The sequence below is a fragment of the Mobula birostris genome, chromosome 2, assembly GCF_030028105.1.
Source record: "Mobula birostris isolate sMobBir1 chromosome 2, sMobBir1.hap1, whole genome shotgun sequence".
Taxonomy (NCBI): Eukaryota; Metazoa; Chordata; class Chondrichthyes; order Myliobatiformes; family Myliobatidae; genus Mobula; species Mobula birostris.
Window position 1 is genome coordinate 11,073,161 of NC_092371.1, and position 15,503 is coordinate 11,088,663.

General features: G+C 48.1%; 1 protein-coding gene across 2 annotated transcripts in view; it reads right to left on the bottom strand.

Annotated features, from left to right (window-relative positions):
* The window catches only part of LOC140212188 (uncharacterized), a 68,420-nt gene that overhangs the window by 26,289 nt on the left and 26,628 nt on the right, over positions 1 to 15,503 (bottom strand). Inside the window, exons 2-4 of one of the 2 annotated variants that reach the window (XM_072282868.1) lie at positions 12,229 to 14,113; positions 11,526 to 12,168; positions 2,648 to 2,721 (exon numbers count right to left, since the gene is read on the bottom strand). In XM_072282868.1, the coding sequence (XP_072138969.1) occupies positions 2,648 to 2,721; positions 11,526 to 12,168; positions 12,229 to 14,113 (2,602 nt within the window). Of the gene's footprint in view, positions 1 to 2,647; positions 2,722 to 11,525; positions 14,114 to 15,503 lie in introns of both variants that reach the window. The other variant, XM_072282860.1, reaches the window with a different exon arrangement.

A 15,503-nucleotide genomic window follows, 5' to 3' on the forward strand; every position in this document is an offset into this window, starting at 1 on the left:
CTGACCAACGGAAGGCCTCAAGGAGCATGAAGCAGTCCACCGTATGCTCATCTCCACAGCGTCTTTGTTGAAGGGGTCAGCACTGTGTTAAATCCTCTCTAGACAGTTGTCTCCACCCCTCACTCACCAATTCCTTGGGTCAGCAACCAGCTCATTTGTCCTATGGACGTTCAGGACTAGGTTGTTTTAGCACTGGCACCAGGTTATAGAACAGAACTGTGCAGGCCATTTACCCCTTCAATGTCGTGCTGACCTTTTAACTCACTCCAAGATCAATCAAACCTTTCCCTCCCACATAGCCCTTCCATTTTCTCTAATCCAGACAGTGTCCTGGTACATTCGTATCACAGTATGTTAATACAATTGAAACTTCCCACTAGGAAACTTTTATTTTCATTTTTTCAACAGGATATCTGACTGTGGTATCAAAACCACAAAGCAGAGACCAGCCTTTCACCATCTAAACAAATGAGACATCACAAAGACACCATCAGGAAATAACTTCTCTGCTTTCTGGGGCTCGGACAAAATTTGAATGGTGGAAATCTATTGGGATTCTAGGAGAACAACTTCCTACAAAGTCACATTAGACATTCAAAGACAAAGATTGAGGACCCTTTGCATTATACACTTGACCTACGCGTCCAATCTTAAACTAGAGCCCTACTTTACTGAGCTGCAGGACGTGACATAGCAAAATAGTTTCTTCGAGGTCAAGTCCAGATGTCTTCTTCCACAAGGCCAATCTTCAAGATGATGCCTTTAAAAGTTAGACCACGCCTATAGATTCCTCAAAGTTGCTGTGCCAGTTGACGGGGTAGTTAAGGTTGTATATGGTGTTGGCGTTCATTAGTCAGGAACAATCTCAAGAGCGTGAGGTCATGTTGAAGCTCTGAAACTGCTTAGATCACACTTGGCTTACGTGTTTAGTTCTGGTTGCCTCATTATAGGAAGGATGTGGAAGCTTTGGAGGGGATGCAGGGGAGATTTACCAGGGCGTTAGCTAGGTTAGAGAGCGTGTTTCATAAGGAAACGGTGACCGAGCGAGGGCTTTTCTCCTTGGAACGAAGGAGAATGAGAGGCAGCTGAGAGACTTACAAGAGACTTTTCCCCATGGCAAACATGACTAATAGAAAAGTGCATAATTTTAAGGTGGATTGAAGGGGATGTGAGAGGTAGTTATTTTTCCACAGAATGATGGATGTATGGAAACCATTGCTAGGGGTGGTGGGAGAGCCAGATGCTTTAGGGACGTTTACAGTAAGAGTCTCATATAGGCAGAGACATGGATTAAAGACAAATGGAGGGATTGATTGACTGTGGAGTAGGTTAAAAGGTTGGCACAACATCGTGGGCTGAAGGGCCTGTACTGTTCTATGTTCTATATACCGACCATTAGCTGCACACAGAGACCACTTACTATTAAATGTTCTCGTTTGATTCAGATTTATCACCTGCACGTCAAAACGTGCACTGAAATCCATCACTTGCATTAATAACCAACGCATCCCAAGGACGTGCTGGGGGCAGCCCGCAGGTGTCGCCACATGTCACGGCCAGAATGTCCAGCAGAGCAACAGCACAACAAGCCTCGGACCTCCCTCCCACCCCACTGCAGTTCCTTGAGAGCATCCCACACAGGTTTAGTGATACCCCCCCACCCCCCCAATGAGTTCAGCTTCAGTTTCATTGCCATTGCACACATCTCTATTGCCACCTAGGTTAGAGAGCATGTAGGCAGGAACAAGGTGCACAACACAGTATGTATAACTCACACGGTAATATGACCAAAGCTACATGAACAACAATGCACATTTACAACACAAGTTAAAAAGTAAACAGTACAACACTTTTATAGGCATCCGTTAGTCTCGTGAGACCATGGATTTGCGCCTTAGGTTTCCAGGGCACAGGCCTGGGCAAGGTTGTATGGAAGACCGGCAGTTGCCCATGCTGCAAGTCTCCCCTCTCCACGCCACCGATGTTGTCCAAGGGAGGGGCATTCGGACCCATACAGCTTTGCACCGGTGTTGTCGCAGAGCAATGTGTGGTTAAGTGCCTTGCTCAAGGACACAACGCACTGCCTCAGCTGAGGCTCGAACTAGCGACCTTCAGATCACTAGACCGACGCCTTAACCACTTGGCCACGCGCCAACAAGTACAACACTACTGGAGTATTACTCGCGAGAGACCTGGGTGGTGTCGAGGAGTTCAGTATCTCACGGCCTGGGGGAAGAAATTATTTCACACCCCAACAGTTTTTGTCCTAATGGCACGGTACCTCCTGCCTGATGGTGGTTGGGGGAGGGAGGAGAAATTGAAAGAGATTGTTGGACGGATAGGAGGGATCACTGACAACACTAGGGGCCGTGTGTATGCAGCAATCCTGGCTGGGTGGAAGACTGACCCCGACGATCCCCTCACCCAGTCCTCACAATCCTTTGTAGGGACCTGCAGTCGGACGCCTTGTAATTCCCGTACCAGACGGTGATGCAGCAGGAAGGCTTTCTAACTGAAGCCCGACCTGAAGCAATTGCCTCTCGCAAGTTTGAGATCACGTCGCAATCAATCACATTTGTGTGGCTCCCATCTTTGGACAGCTTGCTGCTCATCTCAGCTGCTGAAGGTTAGAAAGGGAAGAGCTTACCTGAACTTCAAAACTTGTGACCTCATGTACTGTTTGCGGAGTGAGCAATTGTCACATCCATACACTTTTCTCATCTGGAACAGAAAGTTTAACAGTGGGTCAATACAACAGTAAGCCATTCATTTCAACAAGTCAGAGGGACTGCATTAACACAAACCCCGAATACTTCTCAAGATTGTTTAATGCATGCAAGTGTAAAGGAGAAAAAAGTTATTATTACTCTGGGTCTGATACAACACAAATAGAAACGCAAACCATTAAATATTTAGGACGAAGGTGAATATTGGTATTCACAAACACACATTAAATATAAATACACAAGATACCTTTTGTATGTAGATTGATTGTGTGTCCATAAAGTGACGCTAGGCATAAAATGACTGACAGGAAATGATAAAGTAGTGGTTGTGGGGTGGGTTAGTGGGTGGAGGTGTTGATCAGCCTTACTGCTTAGGGAAGGAAACTATTTTCTCAGTGACCTACATGCTCTCATGTGACCGGTCTCTTATGCCATGGGTATTTTACAATGGGAAACTAACGTAGGGCATAGGAACAGAATTGGGCCATTTGGCTCTGACTAATCAGGAATCTATCCAACCTCTGTTTTAAACACGCCCATTGACTTGGTCTCCAGTAATCTGTGGCAGTGAATTCCACAGATTCACCACCTTCTGAGTAATAAAAATTCCTCCCCTGTTCTGAAGGGATGTCCTAATCTGCTGCTGTGCCCTCTGGTCCTCAACACTCCCACTAATGTAAACACCCTCAGCACGTACACACCGTTCAGTAGGTTCCAATGAGACCTCACAACCCAGCCCTGCCATGGGACTTTGACCCCCCCCCCCCGCAGACTATGAACCCTGAACCATACCCAGAACTACAGGCCTTGTCCCACTGTCTGGGTCTGTGAACTGTGACCTCTGTTGTGAAAGAATTCAGACCAATAAACTCTTCTCAGGCTTCCAGCCTGGCACAGGTACTCTGTGGAAAGTGTGGGTTTCCTCTGGGAGCCCTGGTTTCCTCCCACAGTGCCCGCAAGAAGGTCAATTGGTCATTGTAAATTGCCCCAAGATTAGGTTAGGGTGGTTGGGGGTTACTGGGCAACGTGGCTCAAAGGGCCTGTTCCGGCCGTGAAGCCAAATTAATAACAAAAAGCTTCCAGAAAGATAACTGTTGCAGTAGGATTATTTTAAAAATTTTAATTCTCCCCCCCCCGCCCGCCCCACAAAGCGCTAATGTGCACACAATGGACAGAGAGAGTATCGGTGTCTGGCACCAGGCCTTGCACCTGTTCTGTGTTCCACACAAGTCAACACCTTTCGGGCTCAGCATCCAGACGAGCTGGGTGGAAGTCCCCTTTGGCTTCTGGCTTGAAAGAGGCGGCCCCAAGATACTCAGGAAACTGACTTCAAAGTTAAAGCAAATACGTCACCAGATTCAACGCTGAGATTCATTTTTCCACAGTAAATACAGAGAAAAGCCAGTTCTAAAATAATAATAAATAAGCAAAAAAATATTGAGAACACGAGTTGAAGAGTCGTTAAAAGTGAGTCCGTAAGTTGTGGGAACAGTTCAGCACTGGGGGGAGCGATGTTATCCGCACTGGACTCGGAGCCTGATGGGGTAACTTCACTCAACTTCCCAGTGCCCCCAGCTCACCACTCCAATTTGTCACTGCTTTCAGAGATCCCGCAGAAGCGGCTGTTATGGGAACACAAGAATGAAGGTGGGTTCGAGCTACTGTGTTGGCAACGGCCCAACTTGATTGTTACTCAAGGAGCCAAAAATCAGTGACTGCCAGAGCTGATCAGAAGCAAGCTGACACATCTCGTGAAATTTGACGTTTTGTAGGAGTACACAAAAAAGCCTATTAAATTATGATGAGATACATAAAGTAAATAAGTGGTGCAAAGAGAGTAAAGTAGCAAGGTAATATTCATAACTTATTTACTGAAGTCCATGAAGCGTGGTAACTGAACATCACAACAGACCAGCCTCTTGATGTGAATCTCAACTCAATGGCGGTGGTTGTGAATTATGTACACTTCTCCCAATTACATTGCCCTGCAACTGGGCTGTTCAGAAATCCGATGGTGGAAGGGGAGGCTCATGCACCTCCTCGCAATCAGAAGAGGGCAGGCCCTGTGTGGCGCGAGTCCTTCGTGACAATGCAGCACCATTTGAAGACGTTCTTAATGGTGGGGTTTCTTGGGTGGTTGGTGCCCATGGAGCTGGCCGAGTTTACAAACCTTGAGTTTTTTCTCCCTGATCTTGTGCACTGGAGCCTCCATAAGAGGCTGTGGTGCAAGCACCTTCAATGCTCTCCAGAGTACATCCAGAGGTTTGCTGGAGAATCCTGGGCCCAGCAAATTTGTTTCAAAACAAACTTCAACTACTGCACAGAGTCTTGTCATCTTCAGAAGTTTTCTGATGACTCTGCCATAGTTGGATGCATCAGCAAGGGAGATGAGACTGAGTACAGGGCTACGGTAGGAAACTTTGTCACATGGTGTGAGCAGAATTATCTGCAGCTTAATGTGAAAAAGACTAAGGAGCTGGTGGTAGACCTGAGGAGAGCTAAGGCACCGGTGACCCCTGTTTCCATCCAGGGGGTCAGTGTGGACATGGTGGAGGATTACAAATACCTGGGGATACGAATTGACAATAAACTAGTCAAAGAACACTGAGGCTGTCTACAAGAAGGGTCAGAGCCATCTCTATTTCCTGAGGAGACTGAGGTCCTTTAACATCTGCCAGATGATGCTGAGGATGTTCTACGAGTCTGTGGTGGCCAGTGCTATCATGTTTGCTGTTGTGCGCTGGGGCAGCAGGTTGAGGGTGGCAGACACCAACAGAATCAACAAACTCATTCGTAAGGCCAGTGATGTTGTGGGGATGGAACTGGACTCTCTGACGGTGGTGTCTGAAAAGAGGATGCTGTCCAAGCTGCATGCCATCCTGGACAATGTCTCCCATCCACTACATAATGTACTGGGTGGGCACAGGAGTACATTCAGCCAGAGACTCATTCCACCGAGATGCAACGCAGAGCGTCATAGGAAGTCATTCCTGCCTGTGGCCATCAAACTTTACAACTCCTCCCTTGGAGGGTCAGACACCCTGAGCCGATAGGCTGGTCCTGGACTTATTTCATAATTTACTGGCATAATTTACATATTACTATTTAATTATTTATGGTTTTATTACTATTTATTTATTGTGCAACTGTAACAAAAACCAATTTCCCCCGGGATCAATAAAGTATGACTATGACTATAAAAGCACCTCGTCGAGCACCTCCGCTCCGTCCGCCACAACAGACAGGATCTCCCGGTAGCCACCCACTTCAACTCTGCTTCCCACTCCCATTCGGATAAGTCCATACATGGCATCCTCTACTGCCATGATGAGGCTAAACTCAGGTTGGAGGAGCAACACCTCATATACCGTCTAGGTAGTCTCCAGCCCCTTGGTATGAACATAGAATTCTCCAACTTCTGGTAATTCCCTCCCCTCCCTTATCTCTATTTCACTCTGCCCCCTCCCCCAGCTACCTATCACCTCCCTCATGGTTCCACCTCCTTCTACTACCCATTGTGTTTTCCCCTATTCCTTCTTCACCTTTCCTGCCTATCACCTCCCTGCTTCCCCTCCCCCACCCCTTTATCTTTCCCCTTACTGGTTTTTCACCTGGAACCTACCAGCCTTCTCCTTCCCACCCTCCCCCCACCACCTTTATAGGGCCTCTGCCCCTTCCCTCTTCAGTCCTGACGAAGGGCTCCAGCCCGAAACATCAACTCATCGTTTCCACGGATGCTGCCCGACCTGCTGAGTTCCTCCAGTGTGTTGTGAGTGTAAATTTGTTTCATTTTTGTGAAGGAATATACCTGGACATTAGCCTGTGGATATACATCAGGCATATGTGATCTAACAACTTTGAAAAAAACTTAAGACCATAATGCATAGGAGCAGAATTAGGCCATTTGGCCCATTGAGTCTGCTCCGTCATTCGATCATGGCTGATTTATTTTCCCCCCTCAAACCCATTCTCTTGCCTTCTCCCCAGAATCATTGACACACTAGTAAACACACTCAGTGGCCAGTTTATTAAACACACCTGCTCATTAATGCAAATATTTAATCAGCCAGTCATGTGGCGGAAACTCAATGCATGAAAAGCATGCAGTCATGGTCAAGGGGTTTTGGGCTGCCCTCAGTATAAAATCTCACTGATTTGAGATGCCACCATCCATTACGTTTCAATGTACATAAAATTAAAGATTTGAAAAAATTTACTTATGTCTTTGCACTGTACTGCTGCAGCTAAACAACAGATTTCACAATAAATGGAAGCATTTCACTGCCTCTCAGCTTTAATTCTCTTGCCCTATAACCCAGGCTGTTGTGACCCCTGGTTCAAGCGTCCACCATCAGTAGGAGAAACATCTTCCCACATCCAGTCACTAGCTTAATCAGAATATGCAACACACATCAAAGTTGCTGGTGAACGCAGCAGGCCAGGCAGCATCTCTAGGAAGAGGTTCAGTCAACGTTTCAGGCCGAGACCCGTTAATCAGAACATGGTAGTTTTAACTGGGAATGCCCACACACACACCCCACCACACTTCTTCTAAGCATTAGAGAATACAGACACAATGGACTCAGTTCCTCCTCAAACCTCAGCTGCATCTTTCCAGGAAAGACTTCAGCGGGCCTTTCCTGCTTTCACTCTGTGGCAAACACATCCTTATCGAACACACAAAATGCTGGGGGAACTCAGCAGGTCAGACGGGGAATAAACTGTCGATATTTCAGCCCGAGACCCTTCATCGGCACTGGAAAGGAAGGGTGCGGAAGCCAAAGTAAAGAGGGCAAAGCCGCCTGGTTTCACCCAGCACCTGTCAGCTTGTACTCCCTCCCTCCTCCACCCACTTCTGCCCCCTTCCTTTCCTTCTTGTCCCAAAATGTTGGCGGTTTATTCCCCTCCGTAGATGCTGCCTGACCTGCTGAGCGCCTGTCCAGCATTTTGCACGTGCTGCTCAAAGTATCCAGCACCTGCAGAGTGTGACATGGATACTCTGCCTGACCGCCGAGTTCCTCCAGCATTTTGCACACGGTCCAGATTCCAGCAACTGCACTCCTGCTTCTACACAGCCTTACTTAGGTAGAGATGGCAAGCTGGTACTCTGCTTGAAATGTGGCCACGCCACCTGCTTACTGAAAACATGTACGCAGGGCTCAGAGCCGGGAGCCTGGGCCCCTGACAGCCCAGAAGCAAATCAATGTTTGGCCCAGTTAAATGACAAGATACATTGAAAAGATGAAGGCGTCAAAGGATGAACCGGTGTTTAAGCTCACTACTGCAAGAGGCTTTACTCTTTTAATTAATAAACCTAACTCTGCACCCATCGACACACCCCCTCGGCACTAGGGTTGCCAACTTTCTCACTCCCAAATAAGGGACAAAAGTAGCAGTCAAATATAGGACACTTGTGTTTATCCCCAGAAAGGCTACCATGACCTTGAAGCCTTGCACGGGCACCTGTGTGCGCATGCGTGACGTGCACAAACATATACGTGCCGATTTTTTTCTACAAATTGGTTTTGGCTTAATCTTCCCGACTACACTGTACATACATTATTTCTACTTTATATAGGCTGTGTATTTATCATATCATTCCTGCTTTTACTATATGTTAGTGTTATATTAGGTTTTATGTGTTAATTGGTATGATTTGGGAGGATATTTTTTTGGGTCTGGGAACACTCAAAAATTTTTCCCATATAAATTACTGGTAATTGCTTCTTCGCTTTACACCATTTCGGCACAAAAGGTTTCATAGGAACGCTCTACCTTAGCGGGGGAAATACCGGACAAGGGACAAGTATGGGACAAACCAATTTAGCCCAATATACGGGATGTCCCGGCTAACACGGGACAGTTGGCAACCCTACTCGGCACTGAACCAACCCCACACCCATCGACACTCGCCCCGGCACTGAACCGACACCGCACCTATCGGCACGGGGGCCGCGGACGCATTTTCGGGTCCTCTGCGGTTCAAGCTGTGTATGTGTCATCTGTTGTGTTCCCACGTTGGATGTTTGAACGTCTTTGTCGCGTGGGCTCTTTTGCCGTGGATTCTATTGTGCTGCGGCTGCCTGCAAGGAGACGAATCTCCAGGTGGAATATGGGACGTGGGTTTTGACACTGAATTAACTTTGAACTTGGCTCCTACCCAGCTGTTATTGAATGGTCTAGTACACTTTTTAATAAAAAAAGACTCTTAACCTCACAATCTTTGTCATTGGCAGCTTATGGTCTGTAACACTATTTATTGAGGTACAGTGAGGAATAGGCCCTTCGAGCCACACCGCTGAGCAATCCTCTGATTTAACCCTAGCCTAATCACAGAACCATTTACTGACAGTGGGGGGAGATCCACACGGTCACAGGAAGACCACACAAGCTTCTACAGGCGGCATCAGGAATGGAACCTGGGTTGCCTACACTGTAAACCCTGGTGTTAACCACTGCACTACCCTGCCGCCCCATTCTGGGGCTCTCCCTCGCACTGCCTCAATCCACTGTGTTGAAGTGACCTGTTACAGACAACACACACTTAAGAAGTTTTTTCTCCCCTGTTGCACGCGAGATTAATAAACCAACTTGGGGGAAATTCAACACATCGTTTGCACTCTTAACCTGATTTCGCCTGAGAGTCGTTGGAAATAAATGCACAAACGTCTGCGTGGCTACCCTTCCCAATCCATCGCTCTCAAGATAACAGCCACCCTTCTCTAATTTTCCCTACAAAAAGGCGACTTCACATTTACAGCTCATCTTTAACCCCTCCGCTATTGCACAGGTAAATCTGGGGAATCTCATTCAGCGATCACAGAGTGGAGTCAGCCCTTCCAGCTTTTGAGACAAGCTTTAAATTCTAAAAGATACAGGAAGAATAGCCAAGACTGTATTCTGCAACTGTGCTTGCCTGGATCTAGCATGTCATCTAAAACCTTAACAGACTTCAATAGATACAGAGGAGAGTATCTTAACTGGTTGCATCAGTCTGGTATGGAATCACCGATGCCCAGAACAGACATGCCGGATACGGCCCAGCCTGTCGCGGTAAGAGCCCTCCGCACCATGAACTACATTTACACGGACAGCTGCCAGTGCCCATTATCAAAGATCCTCACCGTGCTCTCCTCTCACTACGACCATCAGGCAGGAGGTACAGAAGCCTCACCGGGTTCAGGAACTGTTATTACCCTTTCACCATCAGGCTCCTGAACCAGCGTCGATAACCTCTCTTCCCCACTATCCCAAACCAATCCCATAACCTACAGACTCACTTTCAGGGACCCTTCACCACTCAAGTTCTCAGGTATTATTTTCAGGCGGTGAAAAAGGCGAATGGTATGCTGGCATTTATAGCAAGAGGATTTGAGTACAGGAGCAGGGAGGTACTACTGCAGTTGTACAAGGCCTTGGTGAGACCACACCTGGAGTATTGTGTGCAGTTTTGGTCCCCTAATCTGAGGAAAGACATCCTTGCCATAGAGGGAGTACAAAGAAGGTTCACCAGATTGATTCCTGGGATGGCAGGACTTTCATATGATGAAAGACTGGATGAACTGGGCTTGTACTCGTTGGAATTTAGAAGATTGAGGGGGGATCTGATTGAAACGTATAAGATCCTAAAGGGATTGGACAGGCTAGATGCAGGAAGATTGTTCCCAATGTTGGGGAAGTCCAGAACGAGGGGCCACAGTTTGAGGATAGAGGGGAAGCCTTTTAGGACCGAGATTAGGAAAAACTACTTCACACAGAGAGTGGTGAATCTGTGGAATTCTCTGCCACGGGAAACAGTTGAGGCCAGTTCATTGGCTATATTTAAGAGGGAGTTAGATATGGCCCTTGTGGCTACGGGGGTCAGGGGGTATGGAGAGAAGGCTGGGGCAGGGTTCTGAGTTGGATGATCAGCCATGATAATAAATGGCGGTGCAGGCTCGAAGGGCCGAATGGCCTACTCCTGCACCTATTTTCTATGTTTCTATATTTACACGGCTCATCTTCTCTTGCACTTTTGTCAGTCTTTGCTGATGTAGTTTTTGTTGAAAATTCTGTTGCATCTCTTTAATTTTACTGTAAATGCCGGCAAGAAAATGAATCCCAAGGTTGAAGAATCAAGCTTATATACCTCTTCCTATAGATGCTGCCTGGCCTGCGGCGCTCACAATGTCCTGGAAATTGTTTTTTTGAGAGCGAGCGTGGGAGAACGTGCGAGAGAGCGAGCGCAAGAAAGCAAGCGCGAGTGAGAGCGACCACGAGAGAGCGACAGCAAGAGCAAGAGTGTTCCAAAAAAAGAAAATATGAAACGTACGTCACCCCAGACTACACTAAAGTGTACCCCTGCCTAATAGGGGTCAAAAATACTGACAGTGTTGCTCGCTGCACTGTTTGCAACAGTGACTTTTCTATTGCCCATGGTGGGTTAAGACTGTAAAAGACATGTTGAGGTGAGTTTAACAGGTGTCATTCGTTCATTAGCATAGCTAACGTTATTTAAACTAGCTGGCTAGCTGCTAAGGAGCTACTCTATTGCAGACATCCCACCTCTCCCAGAAGTTCCGGGAGTCTCCTGCAAATTGATGGCACTACCTCCCTGAAATGAGTTTTTGCAGGGTGGGATGTCTGTGGTAGTTTATGGTAATGTATGTACTATATGGTAATATATACATACTGTGATAATAAATTTACTTTGAATTTGACCAACAAGCAATGCAGATTCTCTAAAGGGGAAGGCTTGGGGGGAGCCAGGCAACATATTTGTCAATCCATGCAATTTAAGTACTGCCATTTTGGACTTACCGCTGCTATTACTCTTTCGCTCAAGTCCTTGTACTCTTTGGAGCTTGGCTCATTCAGGCTCTGATTAAATACCTCATTCAAAATTCTGAAGGAGATATCGAAGTAAGATGTTGCCACTGCTGTAGGGACAGGATTCTGGCTGGTCTTCAGAGAGGACCCTGTGATGGTGGTGGACACATTGCCAGCCATGGTGGTTGGAAGAGTGCTGCTGGTAGACTGAAGTGTGGACCCCTTTGTCACTGGGCTAAGGCTGGTGTTAAAGGTGGGCTGCAATGAGCTAGGATAAGTGGTGCCATTCGTCACGGGGTGCGTGACTGACTTGCTCGTCGTGGACGGGCCGGAGGTGGCTGCGTTCGAAGTGGCTGACTGAGTGGACACGTTTAAGGCAGCCGTTGAGGCAGTCCCTGGGATCGTTGTACCGTTCGAAACAGAGGAAGAAACGTGTGACCCTGAGGTACTGACAGACCCAGAAGTGCTGTGAGTGGACAGCGTGCTCGAGGCCCCAGACGTATTAGCTGACTGCGACGTTGTGCTAGGTCTGACCGTGGTGGTAAAGGAGGTTCCACTGGTTCCAGAGCTGGCTGGAACAGTTGCATTCACTGTCACAGACGGTGTTGTAGAGGGACTCGTCACATTCTCTGAGGTAACAGTCGTGTTCCCCGCTGCGGACGGTGTCGTAGAGGGACTCGTCACATTCTCTGAGGTAACAGTCATGTTTTCTGCTGCGGACGGTGTCGTAGAGGGACTCGTCACATTCTCTGAGGTAACAGTCGTGTTCCCCGCTGCGGACGGTGTCGTAGAGGGACTCGTCACATTCTCTGAGGTAACAGTCATGTTTTCTGCTGCAGACGGTGTTGTAGAGGGACTTGTTACATTCTCTGAGGGAACAGTTGTGTTCGCCGCTGCGGACGGTGTCGTAGAGGGACTCGTCACATTCTCTGAGGGAACAGTCGTGTTGCCCGCTGCGGACGGTGTCGTGGAGGGACTCGTCACATTCTCTGAGGTAACAGTCGTGTTCCCCGCTGCGGACGGTGTCGTAGAGGGACTCGTCACATTCTCTGAGGTAACAGTCATGTTTTCTGCTGCAGACGGTGTTGTAGAGGGACTTGTTACATTCTCTGAGGGAACAGTCGTGTTCCCCGCTGCGGACGGTGTCGTAGAGGGACTCGTCACATTCTCTGAGGTAACAGTCGTGTTCCCCACTGCAGACGGTGTCGTAGAAGGATGTGTCGAATTCTCTGAGGTAACAGTCATGTTTTCTGCTGCGGACGGTGTTGTAGAGGGACTCGTCACATTCTCTGAGGTAACAGTCATGTTTTCTGCTGCAGACGGTGTTGTAGAGGGACTTGTTACATTCTCTGAGGGAACAGTCGTGTTCCCCGCTGCGGACGGTGTCGTAGAGGGACTCGTCACATTCTCTGAGGTAACAGTCGTGTTCCCCACTGCAGACGGTGTCGTAGAAGGATGTGTCGAATTCTCTGAGGTAACAGTCATGTTTTCTGCTGCGGACGGTGTTGTAGAGGGACTCGTCACATTCTCTGAGGGAACAGTCGTGCTCCCCGCTGCGGACGGTGTCGTAGAGGGACTCGTCACATTCTCTGAGGTAACAGTCGTGCTCCCCGCTGCGGACGGTGTCGTAGAGGGACTCGTCACATTCTCTGAGGTAACAGTCGTGTTGCCCACTGCGGACGGTGTTGTAGAGGGACTCGCCACATTCTCTGAGGGAACAGTCGTGCTCCCCGCTGCGGACGGTGTCGTAGAGGGACTCGTCACATTCTCTGAGGTAACAGTCGTGTTGCCCACTGCGGACGGTGTCGTAGAGGGACTCGCCACATTCTCTGAGGGAACAGTCGTGCTCCCTGCTGCGGACGGTGTCGTAGAGGGACTCGTCACATTCTCTGAGGTAACAGTCGTGTTCCCCGCTGCGGACGGTGTCGTAGAGGGACTCGTCACATTCTCTGAGGTAACAGTCGTGTTCCCCGCTGCGGACGGTGTTGTAGAGGGACTCGTCACATTCTCTGAGGGAACAGTCGTGCTCCCCGCTGCGGACGGTGCTGTAGAGGGACTCGTCACATTCTCTGAGGGAACAGTCGTGCTCCCCGCTGCAGACGGTGTCGTAGAGGGACTCGTCACATTCTCTGAGGTAACAGAGACATTCTCCATTGTGGATGGCATTGTAGGGGAACTCATTGCATTCGCCATTGTGGACGATGTTACAGAGAGGCTTGTATTCGCTGCTGAGAATGGTGTTGCAGAGATAGTTGTTGCATTTTCTGAGGACATTATGGCAGAGGAAGTCAATGCATTTGCTGAGAGAGCAGCTGTATTCATTGCGGGTGATGCAGAAGGCTGTGCTGAATCCTCTGAAGCAGTCGCTTTTCCTGAGGATGAAAAAGTGTTCCCCGAGGCCACTGTGGTATTCTGCAAGGGCAATGACATTACAGATGAGACAGCCGCCTTCTCTGATGGAGTACTTGCAGAGGGGGAGCTATTGATAGCTGTACTAGTAGCTATGGTGGTGGAAGGATGTCCAGTAGTTAAGTCTGACTTCATCATTGTTAGAGTTGTATCAGAGTCCTCCATCAACACTGAAAAATACAGAAAACAGAAGCACTTGGATCAACACAAGTGTTAACTGCAGGGCAAGGAATCCCTCAGGAGTAATTCTATCTTCAGCAAGGGAAGGCAGAGAAAAAAAAAAAGTGCTCACACCCAGACTGATGGCCACTGTGCCAGGAGTGGGGTCAGTTTTCGGGGCTGGCTACTCCAAGAGGGTTACCTACTTACTGACAAAGCACAGAACCAGCCCTTCTGCACCGAGCCACACCAGCCAGTGACCCACCTCTCTAACTCTAGCCTAAACACGGGACAATTTACAGTGACCAATTAACCTACTAACAGGTAGGTCTTTGAACTGCGGGAGGAACCCACAAGCAGAACGCACAGAATTTCTTACAAAGGGCACTGGAATTGACTTCTAGTCACTAATCTCCGATCTCTCTCCACCTCCGGGGCAGGGCATCTGAGATGTCTCTCCTGCGATGGAAGGAAATGGGCTCCGAGGCAAGAGTCTCAACTTGAAACATTGACCATTTCCCTCTACAGATGCTGCGTGACCCGTGGAGTTTCTCAAGATCACTTCACACCCAAACACAGCGAAAGTCCATGCCAAATCCCTTGCAACACACAAAATGCTGGAGGAGCTCAGCAAGTCAGACAGCAACTAAGGAAATGGTTAAACAGTTGGTGTTTATGAGGTGGAGGATAAATGCGTGGCTGAGGGATTGGAGCAGGGGAGCAGGGATTCAGATTTCTGGATCATTGGGACCTCTTCTGGGGCAGGTCTGACCTATACAAAAAGGACGGGTTGCATTTGAATTAGATTAGATTATGAGGACATTCAGTCCTCGTTTATTGTCATTTAGAAATGTATGCATTAAAAAAGAAAAAAATGATACAATGTTCCTCCGGTATGATATCACAGAAACACAAGACAGACCAAGACTAACTGACAAAAACCACATAATTATAACATATAGTTACAACAGTGCAAAGCAATACCGTAATTTGATAAGAACAGACCATGGGCACAGTGAAAAAAGTCTTTAAGTCCCGATAGCCCCAACATCTCACGCAGATGGTAGAAGGAAGAAACTCTCCCTGCCATGAGCTTCCAGCACCACAAACTTGACGATGCAGCATCCTGGAAGCACCCGACCACAGTCCGACTCTGAGACTATCCGAAAACTTCAAGCCTCCGACATCCAGCATTTGGACTCCGGCCCCGGCCGCCAAGCAACAGGCAAAGCTGAGGACTCGGGGCCTTCCCCTCCGGAGATTTCGGATCACACAGTAGCAGCAGCAGCAGCAAAGCAGGCATTTCAGAAGTTTCACCAGATGTTCCTCCGAGCTATCACGTCTGCCTCCATCAAATCAGAATTGTTCACGGCCTCCTACTTGACAGATTACCGATATTCA